Here is a 23,520-nt window from a genome sequence, read left to right as displayed (position 1 = left end):
ATTATTTTTTTGTATACAGAATCGAGGCTCGTGTAAGAGCGAACACATTAAACATGAAAACATGCACAGACACATAAAACATGCAATGAAGCGAGCGGAAAACAAGAGGGGAGAGAGAGGGAAGCCCACAAGCACAACAGTAGAGAACAAGGACTTCGGTAGATCTGTGGAAGGGGGAGGGCTGGGGGAGGAGGAAGGGGTACACGGTATAAAGCAAATGAACACTACCAGGAATTTCAGGAAAGAAGTTGGGGATTTAAAGAGGCAGATTTGGGCCAAAAAATGTTCCATCAATGCCAAAATCACCATTATTATGATGCACTTGTAATAAAGTACGTATGCATCTGTGAACAGACCTCCAGTCATCAGCGTTGACAGGAAACACCTTCCCAGATTTGGTTGTGACAATTGTTCCATCAATGTCAAAACCTGCTATCTACACACACCCACAAAAAAATGGAAGGAAAACTTAGTTTTCAGGTCCTTCTCAGGTTCTACAATGCATTTCCAACTCTATACCACCAAATCCTCAAGCCGAGAGACTTAAACACCACATAATAAATTTAGAGGAGAGAACGTATCCTATTTCCTTGTTCCATCAATTGGCAATCACATAAAACCAATCTGGATGTGATACATATATATATATAAAGTGCATTCAGAAAGTATTCAGACCCCTTTACTTTTCTCACATTTTGTTATGTTGCATGCAGCCTTATGCTGAAATCGTTTTTATTCATTTTTTCTGTCATCAATCTACACTCAATACACCATAATGACAAAGAGAAAACAGGATTTTAGAAAGTTTTTCAAATTTATTAAAAATAAAAAACTGAAATATCACATTTACATAAGTATTCAGACCCTTTGCCATGACACTTGAAATTTAGCTTAGGTGCCTCCCATTTCTCTTGATCATCTTTGAGATGTTTCTACACCTTGAATGGAGTCCACCTGTGGTACATTCAATAGATTGGACATGATTTGGAAAGGCACACATCTGTCTATATAAGGTCTCACAGTTGACAATGCATATCAGAGCAAAAACCAAGCCATGAGGTCGAAGGAAGTGCCTGCAGAGCTCAGAGATAGGATTGTGTCGAGGCACAGATGTGGGAAAGCCTACAAAAAAACTCTGCTGCATTGAAGGTTCCCAAGAGCACAGTGGCCTCCATAATTCTTAAATGGAAGAAGTTTGGAACAACCAGGACTCTTTCTAGAGCTGGCCGGCCTGCCAAAATGAGCAATCGGGGGAGAAGGACCTTGGTAAGAGAGGTGACCAATAACCCAACGGTCACTCTGGCTGAGCTCCAGAGATCCTGTGTGGAGATGGGAGAAACTTCCAGGTGGACAACCATCACTGCAACACCCCACCGATCTGGGCTTTATGGCAGAGTGGCCAGACGGAAGCCAAACAGTTCAATCTTGGTTTCATCAGACCACAGAATCTTGTTTCTCACAGTCTGAGAGTCCTTTAGGTGCTTTTTTGCAAGCTCCAAGAGGGCTTTCAGGTGTCTTTCACTGAGGAGAGGCTTCCATCTCGCCACTCTGCCATAAAGCCCAGATCGGTGGAGTGTTGCAGTGATGGTTGTCCGTCTGCAAGTTTCTCCCATCTCCACACAGGATCTCTGGAGCTCAGCCAGAGTGACCATCGGGTTCTTGGTCACCTCTCTTACCAAGGCCCTTCTCCCCGATTGCTCAGTTTGGCCGAGCGGCCAGCTCGAGGAAGAGCCCTGGTTGTTCCAAACTTCTTCCATTTAAGAATTATGGAGGCCACTGTGCTCTTGGGAACCTTCAATGCAGCAGAATTTTTTTTGTAGGCTCCCCCAGATCTGTGCCTCGACACAATCCTGTCTCTGAGCTCTGCAGGCAGTTCCTTCGACCTCATGGCTTGGTTTTTGCTCTGATATGCATTGTCAGCTGTGAGACCTTATATAGACCAGTGTGTGCCTTTTCAAATCATGTCCAATCAATTGAATTTACCACAGGTGGACTCCAATCAAGGTGTAGAAACATCTCAAAGATAATCAAGAAAAATGGGAGGCACCTGAGCTAAATTTCATGTATCATAGCAAAGGGTATGAATACTTATGTCAATGTGATATTTCAGTTCTTTCTTTTTAATAAATTTGCAAAACTTTCTAAAATCCTGTTTTCTCTTTGTCATTATTGGGTATTGAGTGTAGATTGATGAGGGAAAAAATGAATTTAAACGATTTCAGCATAAGGCTGCAACATAACAAAATGTGAAAAAAGTGAAGGGGTCTGAATACTTTCTGAATGCACTGTATATACAGTCGTGGCCAAAACTTGCACTTTTTTCAAATAACTCACAATTTTCTCTAAAAATAAGTTTCAATTGACACAAGTATTTGGTCTCCTCAATTATTTATTTCACTGTTAATATGACAGAACCTTTGTTTTTAAATGAGAACTTAATACATCCTTTTAAATCAGAAAATAAAAAGAAATGGCATTGACAAAGTTATTGACACCCTCGACTTAATATTTTATAGCACAGCCTTTGGACAAAATAACTGCAGTCAAGCGCTTCCAAAAGCCATGAATGAGCTTCCTACACCTCTCTACTGGCAGCTTGGCCCACTCTTCTTGTGCAAACTGCTCCAGTTCTCCCAGATTTGAAGGGTGCCTTCTCCCAACTGCTGTTTTCAGATCTCCCGACAGGTGTTCAATGGGATTTAGATCTGGACTCATTGCTGGCCACTTCAGAACAGTCCAGCGTTTTGTCTTGAACCATTCCTGGGTGCTTTTTGAAGTGTGTTTGAGGTCATTGTCCTGCTGCAAGACCCATGACCTTCGACAGAGACCCAGCTTTCTGACACTGGGTTGAACATTATGCTCCAAAATGCCTTTGTAATCTCCTGATTTAATGATGCCATGCACTCATTCAAGTCACCCAGTGCCAGATGCAGCACAGCAACCCCAAAACATCACTGAACCTCCTCCATGTTTGATGGTAGGGAAGGTGTTCTTTTCTTTGAAGGCTTCATTTTGTTTTCTGTAAACATAGAGATGATGTGCTTTTCCAAGAAACTCTAATGTGGTGTCATCTGTCCACAGGACATTTTCCCAGAAGGATTTTCACTTGTTCAGGTGGTTTTTGGCAAACTCCAGTTAGGCTTTCTTTTATCTTTCTTTTCTTTTCTTTTCTTCTCTTCTCTTCTCTTCTCTTCTCTTCTCTCTCTCTCTCTCTCTCTCTCTCTCTCTCTCTCTCTGTCTCTCTCTCTCTCTCTCTCTCTCTCTCTCTCTCTCTCTCTCTCTCTCTCTCTCTCTCTCTCAGGGTCCTCCTGGGTCTCCTACCATAGAACCCCCTTTCATTGAGTTGGCGACGGATGGTGCGAGTTGAAACTGTCGTACCACCTTGTGTCTGAAGATCAGCTTGAATCTGTTTGGCAGTTGATCGAGGTGCTTTCTCCACCATTCGAACAATCCTTCTATGCAAACTTTGATCAAGTTTTCTCTTGCGGCCACGTCCAGGGAGGTTGGCTACAGTGCCATGAGCCTTAGACTTCTGGATGACATTACGTATGGTGAACACAGGAACACCAAGGTCTCTGGAGATGGATTTGTAGCCTTGAGATTGTCCATGCTTGGCTACAATCTTGTGTCTGACCTCCTCAGACAATTCTCTGGTTTTCTTTCTTTTCTCCATGCTCATTGTGGTACACACAGTGACACAAAACAGCAGAATGACTCATTTTCTCCATTCAAACTGGTTGAATGAGGGATTGTTATATTGCAGGCACCTGCAACTCACCACAGGTGAGTTCATTTCGAAAGTAAATGACAATCACCTGCTTGAAATCTAATTATTTCTAACAACTTCTGAAAGGTGCCAATAATATTGTCCGAGCCATTTTAGGATTCCTGTGTGGAATAAGCTGGGATTTATTAATTTTTTCAGCTTTTTTTGTTTTGCTCCACTGCAAACCAAATAAATACATTTGTGGATACCAAAATATTTTTTAATTTCAACAATTTTCTGGAATAAATGGTGCATTATTTGAAAAAAGTGCAAGGGTGCCAATATTTTTTGCCATGACTGTATTTACAGGGTGGTCCAGAAACCCTGGGCACATTTTGAAGAACGATACCTGCAACAAACAACTCAGTATATTATTTTTCTTTGGTGCAAAACAAAACATAATTACTCGTAAATGCATGAGACCGCTTCAACACGCACAGGCATCATGTGATACGCAACAGGGTGAGGTGCATCACATGATATGGATCAGGGTGAGCTTCGCTCACTGTGCTGCACGCGTTTGTCTTTGCATTAGTTAAGTTAATTGTGAGTTAAACGCCCTAATATGACGGAGGATATCGTGAGACAAAAAATTAACGCTGTACGCTTGTATTCTGTATCTGGAAATTCAGCTGAAGTTCACAGACAACTTGTCAAAGAATGTGGCGCCGACGCAATTGACAGAAGACCCATCAGCAGAATAAACAAGCAGTTGATGAAACCGGCAGCATTCTTCCAAAAAGTCACCAGGTCAGCCTCGTACTGTTCAAACTGAGGAAAGTAGCGCGGTTATTCAACAACTCGACAGTAACACACCAATATCAACTCATCGTTTATCAAACGTCACCAACATAAGCCGATCATCGACTGGAAGAATACTAAAAGACCTTAATGCGAAGCCATACATACCCAGATTAATTCACCAACTATCTGAGGATGTTTTTGACAGGAGCATTGAGGCATGTGAGACATTGCTTGGGTTAATGGATATGGACAATGATTTGCAGAACAGGATCTTGTGGTCAGATGAATCCAAGTTTACTTTATCTGGTTCTGTGAATCGTCATAACAGCGTGATATGGGCAGGAGACAACCTACAATTTACTGTTGAGCACAAGGTCCAGTATCAAGCTAGTGTGTCTGTCTGGGCAGGAATCTCTTCTGGAGGCATTGTTGGACCAATATTTTTCAAAGAAAATGTGAATGCTGCAAATTACCTTCTAATGTTGGAGCAGCATGTATTTCCACTCAATGATGGCCAAATGTGGTTCATGCATGATGGTGCGCCTGCTCATTATGCTGTCAGTGTACGCCAGGCCCTTGATTTGAACTTCATAGACAAATGGATTGGCCGTTGTGGTCCGGTTGAATGGCCGCTGTGGTCTTGTGATTTAACACCCTGTGATTTCTTCCTTTGGGGGTTTTCTCACACACAAAGTGTATGCGAGGAATCCTATGACCAGAGGAGACTTGAAACAATTCATCCGTAATGAGACTGCTGCCTTAACGACTGAAACATGCAGAACTGTGTGCCAGTGTTTCGTCATGGCTGCAGCTGTCCATAGACAATGAAGGAAAACAGTTTGAACATTTTAACTGATCTGTTTCATGTATATTAGACTGAATAGACTGTTTAACGAGTAATTTTGTTTATTTTGTTTTGCACCACAGAACAATAATAAACTTTGTTGTTTGTTGCAGGTATCGTTCTTCAAAATGTGCCCAGGGTTTCTGGACCACCGTGTGTGTGTGTGTGTGTGTGTGTGTGTGTGTGTGTGTGTGTGTGTGTGTGTGTGTGTGTGTGTGTGTGTGTGTGTGTGTAAAGAAATATATAATTGATCAGATAGACCAATTTATTAATCATGCAGTTTGACAAAAAGGCATTTTACAGGAGATGGGACCAAAAATTCACAAACTAACAAAATATAAACCTGATAAAAATAAATAACCTGTACCATACTCGATATACAGTACATATACATATACAGTCACATGAAAAAGTAAGTACACCCCATGTAAAGTTTTGACTTTTTCAACACAGATATTTGATCTTCATTTCAACAATATTGAAAGATAAAGGTGATATAATATAACAAATATCATGAAACATTTACATTTTGTAGCCCATTGTATAATTTAAATATACATAAATGCAAATTTCGCATGTGGAAAAAGTAAGTACACCCTTGGCTCTAATAGGTTGTATTGCCCCCTTTGGCAGAAACAACCTCAAGTAGGCGTTTCTTATAACTATCTACCAGGCTCTGACATCGACTGGGAGAAATTTTTGCCCACTCCTCCATGCAGAATTCTTTCAGCTGTGTGATGTTTGAGGGGTTTCTTGCATGCACAGCTCGTTTCAAATCCCCCCACAACATCTCAATGGGATTTAGTTTGACGGGCTTTGACTTGGCCATTCCAGAACCCTCCATTTCTTTCTTTTCAGCCATTCCTTGGTGGATTTACTGGTATGTTTAGGGTTATTGTCATGTTGCAAGGTCCATCTTCTGTTGAGATTCAACTTTCCGACAGATGGCCTCACATTATCCTCAAGCACCCTCTGGTACAATGAAGAATTCATCGTGGATTCTATGATGGTGAGCTGCCCAGGCCCTGATGCAGCAAAGCTGCCCCAAACCATAATATTTCCACCACCATGCTTTACAGTTGGTATCAGGTTATTGTGGTCAAATGCTGTCTTTGGTTTTCACCAAACATGTCTTCTGGTACTGTGGCCAAATAGCTCTACCTTTGACTCATCTGTCCAGAGCACATTGTTCCAGAAGTGCTGGTCTTTGCCTCGGTGTTCATTGGCAAACTTTAGTCTTGCCCTGATGTTCTTTCTGGACAGCAACGGTTTCCTCCTGGCACACCTCCCATGTAGATCAAATTTGTGCAGCCTCTTTCTTCTGGTAGACTCGTGCACTTTGACATCAACAGTGGCAAGAGCTACATGTAGGTCCCGTGATGACATTCTGGGGTTCTTAGAGACTTATTTCAGCATCTTGCGGTCTGCTCTCAGGCTGAACTTGCTGGCGCGGCCTGGCCTGAACAAGTTGGCAGTTGTTTGGAATCTTCTCCACTTGTAGATGATCTTCTGGACAGTCAAATGATTGATTTCAAATTGTTTGGAGATCTTTTTAAATCCCTTCCCAGACTCGCAGGCATCTATAACCTTCTTTCTGAAAGCCTCAGAGAGCTCTTTTGATCTAGGCATGGTGACGCCGCACACTTCAACAACAAAGAGCAAACCAAACTAAATGTCTGAGGTTTAAATAAGACAGGTTCCTCCAAGATCCTCTCTAACGATGTTCTAATCATTTGCACCTAATCTGGTGCACCTGATTCTAATTTTAGGTATTTGAAGTAGTGATAAATGTAGGGGTGTACTTACTTTTTCCACATGCGAAATTTGCATTTATGTTTATTTAAATTATACAATGGAGTACAAAATGTAAATGTTTCATGATATTTGTTGTATTATATCACCTTTATCTGTCAATATTGTTGAAATGAAGATCAAATAGCTGTATGTTGAAATATGTTGAAAAAGTCAAAACTTTACATGGGGTGTACTTACTTTTTCACGTGACTGTACATATATGTATATATACATATACATATATCTATATGTATATGTATATAATAAATAACCTGTAGAGTGTGTGTGCTGCAGAAGCACAGTTTCTCAACTCGGGTTATAGTGAGTGGTTTGTCATTGCCTTCCCCATGTTGTTTTGTCCGTGCTCTATCCTATTAAATGCTGAGCATCAATTTGTTTTAATTAGGTCTTTGTTTTGACTCAGTGATGGTTTGAACCACTGACCTCCCAGACTCAAGAGCGGACGCTCCAACAATTATGCCACCGAGTCTGTTTTTTAACGAACAAAACAAAGCTTTTGAAAGATCTTTCAAGGAAGCCATCTCCAAGTGCATATAGGTTGAGGATAAAAAAGATGTGGAGTTAATCAAAGCTATTTTGAAGTTTAAAGAGCCAATTTGGAAGAGTTCCACAATAAAAGAGGAAAGAGGCACCTTATTGCAAATTGGGAGAGTTGCAAATTTAGGGGAGTATTGTCGCAATCTGGGTGCTTGGCACGACTGAATTTCCCCCAAGGAATGATGTGCCATAGATAGCCCAGATGGGCCAACAGACCTTCTCGGCCTGAACCAATCACATGGATTAGTCAAGCAATATATAAGCCCATGCGATTGACAACATTAATAAACATTACACAAATTGAATCTGGCACCATAAATGATAAAGTTAGCTTTTTAAAATTCAGTACAAATTCTATGATCACACAGGCATGCACAGATATAAGAAATGTTTCACTCAAAACAATAATGCATCACAAAGAGAACTTAGCATCACTCAAAGTCTCTGCACAAAGAAATATGGGCTTTGAAACACAGAAGAGATATAGAAAGATTTTTTTTTTTTTTTTTTTTGTATACTGAATCGAGGCTCGTGAAAGAGCTAACATTTATTTCACAAACAAATCAACCAGACAAACAAGATACACAAAAAGAGGAAGCGGAGGACAAGATGGGGAGAGAAGGGGAAGCACACAAACACAACATTTGAGGGCAGGGAGATGTGTGGGAGGGAGAGGGCTTGGGGGGAGGAGGCGTGGGAAGGGGGGGGGGGGGGGGCGGGTGGGAGAAGTATAAAACACAAGGACACCAAGGACTTCCAGGACAGAAGTTGGTATTTCAAAAAAGTGGATTTCGGGTGAAATTAGCGGGGGTAGAAAAGATCAAGGTTTTGGATGGGGGAACATAAGAGATGGTGGTGAACAGCTGTTTTCAAGACCTGGAGGGTGGAGTGGGATTGAAGAGAGTGAGGGAGTTTGTTCCAGAGGCGGGAGAAAAGAGGAATGAAGGAGTGAAGGTGAGCAGAGAGTCTTGATTTTGGCAGTTTAACCATAAGAGGGTTGCAGGCAGATCTTGTGCGACCTGTAGGAATATTTGGGGGACAGAGCCCAGAGAGAGCTGGGGGGGGGGGGGGCAAGGCCAGAGAGGAGTCGGTAGAAGACGGAAAGACCACCAACCTGCCTGCGGTGAGTGAGTGAAAGGCCCTTGGAGTTAGCTTCATCGCGGGAGATTCCAATGATTCTGAACGCTTTGGTTTCAACAGCGTGAAGACGAGCTAGGTGTGAGGCAGGAGCACCAGCCCAGAGGGGAGAGCAGTATTCCATTGAGCTGCGGATGAAAGCCTTGTATGTGGTGAGGAGCTCAGGTGTGCCAAGGAAGGACTTCGCACGACGGAGGATGCCCAGTCGGCGACTGGCTTTGGAGGCCAGATTTGAAATGTGGCTTCAAATCAAATGTGGTTATGAACCAATGAAGAGAATGACATCAAGAGCTTCTATCTTTTATTAACTCTCTTCCCACAATCAAATTGGCAGTCTGTGACGTTTTAACCAGAGTAATCGGTCAGGGCTGGCATAGGAGAGGGGTGAGACCTTATCTCATGGAACCTACCAATTTTAATTTTGAAAAATTATACATTCCACAACATTTGCACCCCAGATCAAGCATTAATTGGTCTGTACGTTCACATTTCGCAAAAAGGCTTGGTGCTTATGGAGCTATAATAAGAAGAAAAGAGAAAGTGTTTGTGTGTGTGTTTATCGGTGTGCGTTTGTGGCGGTGTATGTGTGGCGGTGTATGTGTGGCGGTGTGTGTGTGGTGGTGTGTGTCAGTGAGTGTGTATGTGTGTCAGTGAGTGTGCATGTGTGTCAGTGAGTGTGTGCATGTGTCAGTGAGTGTGTGCATGTGTCAGTGAGTGTGTGCATGTGTCAGTGAGTGTGTGCGTGTGTCAGTGAGTGTGTGCGTATGTCAGTGAGTGTGTGCGTGTGTCAGTGAGTGTGTGCGTGTCAGATTGTGTGTGTGCCAGTATGCGTGTGTGCCAGTATGCGTGTGTGCCAGTATGAGTGTGTGCCAGCATGTGTGTGTGCCAGTATGCGTGTGTGCCAGTATGCATGTGTGTCAGTGTGTCTCCACCATAACTCCAAAACCATGAAACCTAGCGGCACCAAATTTGCATGCATACGAAGGGAACTCCAAGCGAGTGCATGAATTAAAACTTGGTATTTGGGTAAATGAAAACATCCCTTTTGAAGATAATTAATGGGGTGCTCATTTAAAAAAACAGCGGCACTCCATCTTGGTCAGCCTACTGTCACCTCGCAGGGGTCTTGAGCCACCATCTTGTTTTGGCCTGCTCAACAATGCCTCGACTTGGTATAAACTGCAATGGCATCTGTATAAAAAAGCACTGAAAATGTATTTTTTCACTTTCTTCACTCATATCATGGAATTATCGATCTTCATACCTACAAATTGCTGAACGTACATCGCTTTAGTAGGTGCTATAGTTTTCAAATTGGGAGCTTGGAGCGATTTAATGCATTATATTCTGAAGCGATTTTTCATGATGGCCTATCATGGACTAATACCACGGAATACACGACAAGCCACTACATCACGTGATTATTGTGTGGCCATTGGCAACTCAAGGGTGGGCCATTATGATGTTCTTTCTTCCCCTACACTGCCAAACTCTAGAACTCTTTGCCCTCTCATGTCTTTCCAAACACTTATGAGCCTTCCCTTTTCAAAAAGCTAATTATTTTTACTTCTCAAAAACTTAAAGAAAAGAACTGCATTGATAGAAAAGTGAAGAAAGCGAGAATAGTCGAAAGACTGGCCTCAATGAAGACGATATAGTCCGTGACTAGAGCCTTCAACAAGTATGTAATCAAAATCTGTCTTCGGTTTTGACGATCAGATTTTGCGGACCAAATCTGGAGTAAAATCTGAAAATTTAAAGAAATTAGCGATTCTTATAAGGAAGCAAATTTACTTTAAGCAAGGCTTTATTTGCCCAAGTCATTCACCCCTTCTCCATATTTACACAAGAAAATGTGAAATTGCCAAAGCATTCAACTTAAGTTTTTCTACTGTTCGGACAATTTATATATATACATACATACATACATATATATATTTGTGCAGCGTCTGTCCTGTCCTGTGTTGTCACTGAACTACTTTCTCAAACTTTGGTGAAATCGTACCAAACTTCTGGTATGCACATATCTCTCCCGTCGGTATGTCCTAAGGGTATGAATTTTTTTTTAATTGCAATTCTTTTTTTTTTCGGAATTTTTTGGGGAATTTTTTTTTTTTCTACTTCAATTGTTTATAAAATGTGATATCACGTATATTACAAATACATTTGTGCAAAATAATTGTTTTAATTATGATTGGTTTAAACCATGACAAAACGGCAACTCGGGCACAGTCATTTATCTATATATCGACACATCTGGGCAGTGTCTGTGTTGTCACTTAACGACTCCCTCAAACTTTTGTTTCCGTGGTTGTGAAGTGTTTTTAATAACGTTGTGGTGGTGGTTTTGAATCACGTGGTGGTGAGGTATTTTGAATTATGTGGTGGTGAGGTGTTTTTAAATGACGTGGTGGTGAGGTGTTTTAATATCACATGGTGGTGAGGTGTTTTTAAATCACATGGTGGTGAGGTGTTTTTAAATCACATGGTGGTGAGGTGTTTTTAAATCACATGGTGGTGAGGTGTTTTTAAATCACATGGTGGTGAGGTGTTTTTAAATCACATGGTGGTGATTTATGATTTATGGGAGCGAGACATGGGTAATGAACGTAGAGCAGCAACGAAGGCTGGAAAGGGTGGAAATGCGAATGGTTCGATGGATGTGCGGAGTATCGTTGAGAGAGAGGAAGACAAATGATGAATTGCGAAAGATGATGGGAATATTGCCTGTGATCGATGCTGTGAAGAGGAACAGGTTGAGATGGTTTGGTCATGTATTGAGGAAGGATGAAAGTGACTGGTTGAGAAGAGTGATGGAAGTTAATGTAGAAGGAAGTAGAGGATGGGGAAGACCGAGAAAGACTTGGCTAAAGATGGTGGAAGAAGAAATGCGGGCAAGGGGGTTAACAAGGAGAGATGCAGAAAATAGGGCGAAATGGAGAATATTGTCATGGGGACCGCAAGGCTAACCCCCGCTCTAGCAGGGAACATGGCCTTAAAATGCATGTTGTTGTTGTTGTATGGTGGTGAGGTGTTTTGAATTACGTGGTGGTGAGGTATTTATAATTACATGGTGGTTTTTAATGAGGTGGTGGTGAGGTGTTTTGAATTAGTTGGTGATGAGGTGTTTTGAATTATGTGGTGGTGAGGTGTTTTGAATTACTTGGTGGTGAGGTGTTTTTAAATGACGTGGTGGTGAGGTGTTTTTAATTTCGTGGCTGTGAGGTGTTTTTATTACGTGTTTTATGGCTGTGAGGTGTTTTTATTACGTGTTTTATGGATGTGAGGTATTTTTGATTTTGTGGTGGTGAGGTGTTTTTATTAAGTGTTTTATGGCTGTGAGGTGTTTTTAATTTTGTGGTGGTGAGGTGTTTTTATTACGTGTTTTATGGCTGTGAGGTGTTTTTATTACGTGTTTTATGGCTGTGAGGTGTTTTTAATTTTGTGGTGGTGAGGTGTTTTTATTATGTTTTATGGCTGTGAGGTGTTTTTATTACGTGTTTTATGGCTGTGAGGTGTTTTTAATTTTGTGGTGGTGAGGTGTTTTTATTACGTGTTTTATGGCTGTGAGGTGTTTTTATTACGTGTTTTATGGCTGTGAGGTGTTTTTATTACGTGTTTTATGGCTGTGAGGTGTTTTTATTAAGTGTTTTATGGCTGTGAGGTGTTTTTAATTTTGTGGTGGTGAGGTGTTTTTATTACGTGTTTTATGGCTGTGAGGTGTTTTTATTACGTGTTTTATGGCTGTGAGGTGTTTTTAATTTTGTGGTGGTGAGGTGTTTTTATTATGTTTTATGGCTGTGAGGTGTTTTTATTACGTGTTTTATGGCTGTGAGGTGTTTTTAATTTTGTGGTGGTGAGGTGTTTTTATTACGTGTTTTATGGCTGTGAGGTGTTTTTATTACGTGTTTTATGGCTGTGAGGTGTTTTTATTACGTGTTTTATGGCTGTGAGGTGTTTTTAATTTCTTTGTGGTGAGGTGTTTTTATTACGTGTTTTATGGCTGTGAGGTGATTTTATTACGTGCTTGATGGCTGTGAGGTGTTTTCAATTTCGTGGTGGTGAGGTGTTTTTAATTTCGTGGTGGTGAGGTGTTTTATTACGTGTTTTATGGTGGTGAGGTGTTTTGAATTACTTGGTGGTGAGGTATTTTGAATTACGTGGTGGTGAGGTGTTTTGAATTACGTGGGGGTGCAGTGTTTTGAATTACTTGGTGGTGAGGTGTTTTGAATTACATGGTGGTGAGGTGTAATCGTCCCAAACTTCCAGTCTGCACCTACCCCTCCCCTATGTATGTGCTGAGGGGTTCTTTCTTGAAGAAAAAAAAAACATTCAACCTAAATCTTCAACCTAAATTGCCTATAAAAACGTAATATCACAAACACAACAAATACATTTGTGCAAAGTAATTTTTGTATTATGATTGGTGAAAATCATGACAACACAGCAACTCAGGTACAGTCATTAGCCTCAGCTAAAATAAGCCTGTTCCTCAGTATCGACGCTTGGTGAGGCGAGCGCTAGTATATATATATATATATATATATATATATATATATATATATATATATATATACATACATACATACATACATACATACATACATACATACATATATATATATATATATATATATATATATATATATATATGTATATATATATATATATATATATATTTAGTGTTGCGGTTTTGAGAACCCACACTTGTAAATATGACATTATTAAACGGTTAAAGGTTGCACCCCATAGTTAGGCCACAAGCAACACGTAGGCCACCATAGGACTTCAGTTATTTCATTCGTATGTGTTTCGATAAGGCCGTGTTTCCAACAGTTGAATCTGCATTGTGTCAATCAAATAAGAAGTAGGCCCATTCTGTTCATTTTGCAAAGCCTCCCTCTCCAAGCGACGCCATTACGCGCCCTCCAGTCTGCCCATGGCCCTCCCAAATTGTTACGCGCCTCTGCCAGCAGCGTTCGCAGCCTCGCTGGGCTTCCGTCCAAACGCCGCCATAAGCCACGAGGTAAAACCGGAAAAAGGGGGCGGAACGCCAGGAAGAAGGTGTGGTCACGTCAACCCACCATCAGGGCATGGCTGGTAAGCGATAACCAACCAACCAGGGCTGAAGTGACATCGCCGACAGGCGTGGCTTTGGGGCTCGCGGAGTGATCGCTTGGTTGGCTTATATAAGCGCGAACGCAAAGCCCTTTCGGAGGACTTGGAGAACTGCGTCATACGATTAGCATTGTAAAGGACTGACTGGGAAACGTGCGTTGCAAAAGGACTGATGAGATATACGGCGAGCTTGATGAGAGAACTTACCGGAGGACTGATGCAGTGGCGCTGATGCAGTGACGCGTCGTCCAGAGGAACCATCTAGCAGTGCGTCATTACAGATTATAAATACAGATACTGTCACAAGTGCATGCAAAACTCACAGTTACCGACCTGGTTTCGCCCTTTCGCCCTTGACAGCCACATCACTTGGTCCCCATGGTTCCTCTGGAACTTTGCAGGCAAGGCGGACGTGCATGGCAATGACGTCATGTTGTCCGCTCATTAGGTTGGAGAACCAGATTACAGATACCATTATTAGTAACTCCCAACCGCAACCAGGTCGACTCCATATGATGAGTGGATACCAGAGATAACGTCACCGCGTGGCAGGCGGTGCGTATCGCTCCCAGCAAGGTGCAGCAGCAGCTGTATGGGACACCTTGCTGGCGGTTCTCCACTGATGATATGAAGGTCGCATAGTGACTGATATAAAAACCGAAAGGGTCACAGAGTTACAAGTGTATGGAAAGCCTCACTGCGTTGCCCTGATGAAGCCCCAACAAGGGCGAAACCAGGTCGGTAACTGTGAGTTTTGCATGCACTTGTGACAGTATCTGTATTTATAATCCGTAATGACGCACTGCTAGATGGTTCCTCTGGAACTTTGCAGGCAAGGCGGACGTGCATGGCGATGACGTCATGTTGTCCGCTCATTAGGTTGGAGAACCAGATTACAGATACCATTATATATATATATATACAGTCACGTGAAAAAGTAAGTACACCCTGTGGAAGTATACAAATATATTTGTTCTCATATCCTTCTTTTCCAGAATGTGTTTTTCTGTGTAACTCTGTAAAAAATGAAACCTGGAGGAAAAAAGCTAAGTGCATTCCTATTCTGGGCAGGTCATGAGGGAATGACCTATTGAGGAAAGATAATGAAGTGCCACCATTTTAAATGGTAACAGCTGTCCAAAAAGCTTTTAGGACTTTTCAAGATAGAAACCAGAGGTTTACAAGTGTCTCACTATCTGGTCTGAAAGGCCCTGTGCGGAATTCTACATTCCATGCTCTTATAAGGAAAGAAGCCTTTGCTATATAGATTGCTGGCCAAGCAACTGAGGAGATCTGCGCAACAGAAGAAGACGCTGTGGAGCCTTTGCCACGACCGGCAGAACGACGCGTCGTTAAGTTAGTTAGTTTCATTAGTTAGTCAATATCTTGAATTAGTACGTTTATGTGACAACCCTCTACAGTTTTTAATAAACATTGTGTGAGAAACAAGTTGGAGTTTTCTTTGTTGGAGTGTAGTCGTAGGGATTAGGAATTCTACGATATGTGTATATATATATATATATATATATATATATATATATATATATATATATATATATATATATATATATATATACGTATATATATATATATATATATATATATATATATATATATATATATATATATATATATATATATATATATATATAATAATAATAATAATAATTCATTTATTTTGTATAGCGCTTTTCCAGAAGCCCAAAGGCGCTTTGACAGAGTGGAAAACATAATGCATAACAATACATGAAAACAACAATTGCAAAAAGACAAGAATCAAGAAAACAAACAGCAGCGATATACGGCATATATATAAGACAAGAATCAAAAAGACAAGACAAGAATCAATAGGGAAATATTTAAAGCAAAAGGAGGGAGAAGGAGAAGAGATAGTCAGGGGTTAAATGCTGTGGGTTGAATGTTGAATGCAGCGTTGAACAGGTGGGTCTTTAGTGATGTTTTGAATGTGGTGAGTGAGGAGGAGTCTCTGATGGTGTGAGGTAGTGAGTTCCAGAGGGTTGGAGCAGCGATGGAGAAGGCCCTGTCCCCCCAGGATCTGAATTTGGTCCGGATGGAGGGGGTCAGGAGGTTGGTACCAGCAGAGCGGAGGTTGCGGGTGGGAGTGTGTCTGGAGAGGAGGTCAGCCAGGTAGGATGGGGCCAGGTTATGGAGGGCTTTGTATGTCAAGAGGAGGATTTTGTACTGGATTCTCTGGGGGATGGGGAGCCAGTGAAGCTTGTAAAGGACGGGGGTGATGTGGTCACGGGTCCGGGAATGAGTGAGTAGACGGGCAGCGGAGTTCTGAATGTATTGGAGTTTATTGGTGATTTTTGAGGGTGAACCATAGAGGAGGCTATTGCAGTAGTCCAGACGGGAGGTGATGAAGGCGTGGATGAGGGTTTCTGCAGCCGTGGAGGAGAGGGATGAGCGGAGACGGGCAATGTTTTTCAGGTGAAAGAAGGCTGACTTTGTGATCTGTTTAGTGTATTTGTCGAAGGAAAGGGTTTGGTCAAAGATGACGCCAAGATTCCGGATGTGAGGGGAGGTGGATACTGGGATACCGTCGATGTTGAGGGCAAAGTTATGGGTGGATTTTGTGAGCGTTTTTGGGCCAATGATGATTATTTCAGATTTATCACAGTTAAGCTTGAGGAAGTTGATTTGAAGCCAGGATTTTATTTCAGTGATGCAGTTTGTCAGGATAGAGTGGGTGTCGGTGGAGACGGACTTGGTGGAGATGAAAAGCTGGATGTCATCAGCGAAGCAGTGGAATTGGAGACCATGACGGCGGATTAAGTGACCGAGCGGGGACAGGTAAAGGATGAAGAGGAGGGGGCCAAGAACTGAACCTTGGGGGACACCTTGGGGGAGGGGAGCAGTGGGGGATTTGCAGTTATTGATGGAGATGAACTGGCATCTGTCAGAGAGGTATGATTTAATCCAAGAGAGGGCAGTGCCGGTGACGTTAAAGGTGGATTCAAGTCGGGTGAGGAGGATAGTGTGATCGATGGTGTCAAAGGCAGCGCTGAGGTCGAGGAGGACGAGAATGTTGAGGTTGCCAGCGTCAGAGGAGAGGAGAAGGTCGTTGGTGATTTTGAGGAGAGCAGTTTCAGTACTGTGGTTGGAGCGGAATCCGGATTGGAATGTTTCATACAAGTTATTGGCAGAGAGATGATGTTTGAGTTGAGTGGCTACAGCGCGTTCCAAAACTTTTGACAGAAAGGGTAGGTTGGAGATGGGTCTGAAGTTGTTTAGGGTGTCAGGGTTTAGACCAGGTTTTTTTAGAATGGGGGTAACAGCAGCAATTTTGAGGGAAGGTGGGACGATGCCTGTAGACAGGGAGGAGTTTATTGTTGCAATGATAAGTGGAGAGAGAGCAGGGAGGGAGGCTTTGACAAAGCTGGAGGGGATGGGGTCAAGAGTGCAGGTGGCAGTTTTCATTCCTATGAGGAGTTCAGAGAGGTCAGTAGGAGAGATTGGGGAGAACCGAGACAGGGGATGGCAGGACAAGGGGGGGCAGGTGGTTGGAGGGGGAGCGGGTGCGGCGGTGGTCAAGCTGTTGTAGATGTTGTCAATTTTGCGTTGGAAGAAAGAGAGGAAGGAGATGCAGTTGTCTACTATTATATATATATATATATATATTGTAACGATTTTGAGAAGTGTGTAACGATTTTGAGAAGTGTGTAACGAATTTGAGAAGTGTAACGGTTTTTGAGAAGTGTAACAATTTTGGAGGAAGTGTAACGAATGTGAAAACGTTACAATGTGAACGTTACAAACGTACGGTACCACCCTGTTAATGTAAATAATGGTCGCAGTCAGCGTCCTAGTTAATTGCATGGAATATACACGCAGGTCACGATATATCTTTTAATTAGTGTATTTCCTTATTCCATGTAGGCTAAGTATGTGTTTTCCCACTAGATTGACTTTGCATTGTATCAAACAAAATAAGCGTAGGCCCTTCCAATTTCCCCAAAACCTCCCTTCCATTTGCCTTCCGCATTTTGGTCGGTTTTTCTCTTCAACCACCATTGGCCACGAGGTAAGGTTGGAGAAGAAAGGCGTGTCTCCACCTCGTCAGAAGAGGGAAGGAGTGAACCAGCCCTAACAGCCAATCAACACCGTGGTGAGTGACCCGGTAGGCGTGCCCTCGGAGTCGGCGGCTTGATTTCGCTGGAGGTAATAAAAGCGACTGCAAGGGACTGCTTTAGCAGATGAGAGATGACTGGAGATGAGCTGGAGCTGGAGAGGAGCAACGAGGCTGCACCAAAGAGAGGCGGTGAGATGCGAAACGCTCCAAGCCAAAGAGGAGAGGTACTCGGCAAGGAGACCAGCTTTGGAGAGACGCGCTGAAAGGAGGGAGACGGCCCCGCCCCAAGAAGAGGAGCAGGTGTGCCGAACCAGCGCGTGGCGTCTCCCGCAGTGGATACGCGACGGAGGGTTTCCCGCCAAAACCGCGAGGAATTGCGACCGGCGGCCTCCCGACCTTGCCTCCATCTCAAGCCTTACCTGCTTGAACCACCCCTGTGTAAGTGTGAACGTCCTGTCCTGCTCGTTGTCTTGGGGCTAAGTAAAAACGAATAGTGTAAGTTAAGGATTCGCTGTGTCACTGTTTCTTCCATCCTTTGCTTGTGTGTGTATAATAAATCTGTTCTTCCTCCGTATTCTTCTTCTTCTTTTTCATTCTCTTGCGATCGCTTTAGAGATTTCCCGATTGAATATCCGTGGGGCGATCTGGTCAACGTCGGGTGAAATCGGGTTTTAATCGGGGAGTAACTGTTCGGACGCGGTTAAATACACCACCGCTCGGTCAATATAACATCTAAAAGCCGCGTCTGTAACAATTGGTGTCGAGGAGTTGGATTCGAACCTGGGACTAAATTTGTTAGGCCCAAATTTTGGAACACCAATTGTACTATTAGAGTAACAATTGGTGTCTGGGAGTGGAATTCGGGTCCCGAACCAAATTTTTAAAACATCTAGAAAAAAAAATTTTTGGTCAAAATTACGAGCTGCCGAAATTTATTTTGTTTTATAAAACAAAACCCGAATTTTGAGATCGCGCCATGGACAATCAAGGCGATCGGAAGTCGGTGGGAGAAATAGACAGGGTGGAATCGACCCAGGACTTCGGGGAAATGTATATGGAGGATAGGGAGGAGGCGAAAAATAGCAATGTGGTTGCGGAGGTTTCAGACGCACAGAATGGCGCCCTCGCGCACGTGGTTGAGGGGGCCACGGTCGCGGAACCAATGAGCGCGGCCCAAATGCAAGCCTTCATGGCCCAATTCATGGTGGAAATGCAGAGAGAAAACGACATTATGGAACGAATAGAAAACAGAAGGAGGGCTGATAGTGAAAAAATGGAAAGCAGAATTATGGGGCAAATGGGGGTAATGGGAAACCAAATGGGGGTAATGGGGAACCGGATGGATGCTCAGGGTGAGCGATTGGAGGGCCAAATGGGGGTAATGAGGGACGAAGCGAGGGGTACCGGTGAGGGATTAGAAAAGAAATTTGAGGGATTAGACAAGAAATTTGAGGGGTTAGACAATGGGATAGAAGGGGTGAAACATGGGTTAACGGGGGTGGAAAACAGAATGGCTGCCCAGGAGAATCAGTTAGAGGGGGTGAAAAATGGGTTAATGGGGTTAGAAAATAGGATGGAGGACAAATTGCGGGAAATAGGGGAACAATCCGCCCGGGAAATCGAACAGATGGGGAACCAGATGGAGGAAATACGACGAGGGGTGAGTGAGGAGGTCTCGGGGCTACGCGAGGAGGTAAAGCGAGGCGAAAAGCGTATCGAGAAAGAAGTGAGGAATAATACGGCTAAGTTACAAGGGGGAATAGAAGATCTGACGGAGGAGGTGGAGCAGCTGACAGAGGGACAAACTAAGTTAGTGGAGCAGGTTCAAAAGAACACTGCGGTACTAGGAGGGTTAAAGGCGACACAAAAAGAAATTAAAAACGAATTAATAGCGACGCAGAGGCAATGTCAGATGGTACGGGAGGAACTGACAATGAGGGTGGAAGAGGTGACAGAAGCAATGGAGACGAAGGACCGGGAGGTAAGGACGCACGTAGAAACGGTCACGGTAGCCTTAGAGGACGAACTTGAGGAGACACACCGAGAAATAAAAGAGGTTAAACAAAAATTAGAGGAAGTGGGAGAAGAGGTGAGTGAAATTAAGAAGGGACGGACAGAAACTAAGAGGGAGATAAAGGAGGAAGTCATGGAATATGTACAAGGTCTGTGTTCAAATCATGATGTGATGCTCACTAACCAAATAAAAAGTTTGCAGGTGGCAGAGGAGGTGAGACGAAGTACGGAGGTGAGTGGCAATGTATATGATGTGAGGAAAGCTTCAGTCGGCTTGGGGATTGGTTTGGATCCGGGTGTTCGTGAGAGGCCGTTGGTGAAGTGTGCGACAGGTCTGGTGTGCGAAAAAAGAGGTGTGCGAGAATGTCCGACCATGGGGTGTGTGAGGAAAAAGTGCACGCCGAGGAGTGAGTGTGCCGTCAAGAGTGAGTTGGTCGAAGCGCGTGTGCGAGGGAGCACAGGGAAGCGCGGTGTGGTGAGTGTTACGGAGGAAGTAACGAAAAAGTGTGCGCGGGAGGACGCGCGAGAAAGGTGTGTAACGGACGGGTGCATGAGGAAAGAGTGTGCTGTCGAGAGTAAGGGTGAGTGCGCGACCGAGAGTGGAGGTGAGAGTAGTGAGAGTGAAACGGAGCGTGAGTTGGTTGTGACAGGTGAGCGAGGATGTACACCTGGAATGGAAGGAAGCACACCTGGGATGGTAGAGCGTGTGTGGGAAGGCACATTTGAGTTGGTAGTGAGGCACGTGGATGGGTGTGCGAATGAGAGCACACCTGTGATTGTCACAGAGGAAGTGACCGAGGAGGGGGCGCGAAGAGGTGTGTTAGTGAGGTGTGCGAGCGACGAATGTGTGCCAAAGTGTTCGGTGGTCAGGTGTGTGACCAAGTCGGTGAGCGGAGTGAGTGTACCGAGGTGTGAAAGAAAAGGTACGAGGAGAATGGGAACGGCTGCATGTATGAGCAAGAAAGAGGTAGCGTATGCATGTAAGCCTGCAGGTGAAGCGTCGACGGTAACCGGGTTAAAGGTTAGGTCGACTTTTAGCCGGATCGGGCCCTCGGTGCGTGCCGGGCTTCGCGTGCCGCGAGAACCAGCGGAGATCCGAGCCACGGCGGGTTCGAAAGGACCGCCGTGCGCGATCCACGCTGGGCCTCGCGTGGAGCGGCCGCGTCCGGGCTCCACTAGGCGGAGCGGGCAGCCCGATAGGAAGGGTCGTCATGGCGACCACTTTCTATTGAGACGTGCCGGCAGGTCGAGATCGGGACATTGGATGGCTCCACGCCGAGGTGGTGCATGGGATCTCGGCCCGGGTAAGCCCCCGTCCCTGCCCCGAATGCGGGACGTATCCAGCCGCTGGCACAAAAGAACCCGCGTTCATTGCTCGGCTGTACGAAGCCGGGCTGTAGATGTGAATTGGCGCACCGAGAGGACCTAATAAGTAGACGGGTGATGGTGATAGTGATAGTAGTGATTTGATACAAAATTTAGAAAAGTGAATAGAATTGGCAGTAAATAGAAAATTTTTGACTTGTGGAATCTGGACGAACAAAATTGATAGTGAGAGACCCCCGATGTGGTGGGATGGCAAATCCACCATCCCTCACAGAGTGGGGGCAAATGCGCAATAGTTTATGGGGTGGCTATGACAACCGAGCCAGGGAGGGCTTGGATAATGATAGGGATCTAGAAGAGATTGACATTAGGTAACGTTAAGTTTAGTTAGTGACTGATACCTGTAGTGGGGACGCAGGTAGATTAGTGTGGATTATAATGACGTGGGAGCGCAATAGTTTAAAGGGACGACTGGGAAGCGCAAGTTTCAGAGGGGAGAAGTTAGCTGAGATGATGCCGTGTGTGTGAGGATTGAACAGGTGAGAATGGAACAGGTGTGATTGCACAGGTGTGCAACTGAACAGGTGTGTGGAGCAGTGTATGAGTGAGTGATGGTGATGTGTGTTGCGTTGACCAACTGGTCCAGAAAGAGGAGGAGGGTGCAGGTGGCACCAGGTGAGATTGCACAGGTGTGCAACGACAGGTGAATGGAGGACAGGTGTATGGAATAAATGGTATGGAGTATTGGCCAATGGATGGTCGTGGAGTGGGTATGGTGGAAATTGTGGAGTGGAGTGGATGGTGCGAAGGTGTGAATGGGGGAAGAGTGGACCCCCATCACGGATACCCGGGGCGGGTAGTGAAGTGTTAGGTAGAGGGTACAGGTAAATTGTGGTTGGATATTGGCATCTGTGGTGCGGGTGACAGAATGGTATGTGGATGGGTGCGTTGGTGTTGTGGAAATGGCTGGGCGTGTAGCCTGTTAGTGTGTGTAGTTGGTTTGGGCACTCCACCACTGTAAGGATGTCGGCCAGGTGAGGCCGCAGGTGGGCTCTGGGAGCCGGTAGTAGTTGTTGTGGATGGGGCCCGAGGATCCGGAGGACGGACCCGGGTAGCCCAGTGCCAGAGGGCACCATGGGGTGACAGAGCCAGGAGAGGGGCTGTCCCCAGGTAGTTAGGTTAGGGTGAGGAGCTAGGTAAGCTCGGGTGGCAACTACAGTGGTGGAGGTGTGCAGGTGGGTAGACCTGTTGGGAGAGGTACACGTCGCAGCCCAGAAATTGTGCTAGAGCACCGGGAGATGAATCGGGGGAGTGAGACCCCAAATTGAGGAGCACCACAGTTTGGCCAATGGGAATTGGTTATTAGAACCCATAGTGTAAGTTGGCCAATGGATTGGCAGGGAAAGACCCCGGGTAGTGTAAAGTGTGTTAAAGTCATTTAGAGGATAGTTAGGATGAAGGATCTCCTCGCACCATCTGCATCCACTCACCTGAGGTGACAGGTACTCCACACCATGCCATGTTTTGATTATTTTTTATGATGCAAATGTTTGGATTGTGAGACGCATCATGACGTGGGTGTGACATTGTGCTTTGATGTTCCATCTCTGCCTCCTTATGAGGATTGATGATGAATTTGGTGATGGCAAATTTTGAAGTAAAGGGATTGTGGGGACGAATTTGGTATAGGGGAAATATGGGGAAGACGTGACAGTAGTGACGAATTTGTAAATGTGTAGATTTTTGTACATATGGGGTGAGAACAAGGGTAGGGTAGGTGACAGGGGGGTGACGTACGGTAGGGACGAGCTTTCTCACTTCGGCCTCCTTACGCATTTCACCTTGCATTGCCTTATTGACGTGTACCCTTGTGACCTTACCCCTCGCTCAATTGTCTTTCTTTTGTCTCCCACATGACCTGTGCGCCATTGGGTGCCGATGGGAGCGTGCGTGAGGTGGCCATTGTGCGCCCGAGATTCCCAGAACCAGCATGCATTGCGTTGATGTACCACTTTATGGACCGCTGTTCTGCGGCCAAGTACCACTTGATGGACCCCAGGTTCTGGGGCAGGGCACCTCTGTTGGAAACCGGCCATAGTGGCCAGGGAATCTTGCTTGCGGACCTCG

The 23,520-nt window shown here is 44.3% G+C and overlaps 1 protein-coding gene across 6 annotated transcripts in view; it reads right to left on the bottom strand.

Moving 5' to 3' along the window:
* Positions 1 to 23,520, bottom strand: part of PNKP (polynucleotide kinase 3'-phosphatase) — a 166,229-nt gene that overhangs the window by 48,674 nt on the left and 94,035 nt on the right. For all 6 annotated transcript variants that reach the window (XM_078784345.1, XM_068129150.2, XM_068129152.2 and 3 more), the window contains one exon: positions 357 to 436. In XM_078784345.1, the coding sequence (XP_078640471.1) occupies positions 357 to 436 (80 nt within the window). The remainder of the gene's footprint in view (positions 1 to 356; positions 437 to 23,520) is intronic.

This window comes from Myxine glutinosa, chromosome 9 (genome assembly GCF_964187855.1).
Source record: "Myxine glutinosa chromosome 9, kmMyxGlut1.1, whole genome shotgun sequence".
NCBI lineage: Eukaryota > Metazoa > Chordata > Myxini > Myxiniformes > Myxinidae > Myxine > Myxine glutinosa.
The sequence above is the reverse complement of the archived record's forward strand: the minus strand, read 5'-3'. Positions and strand labels throughout refer to the sequence as shown.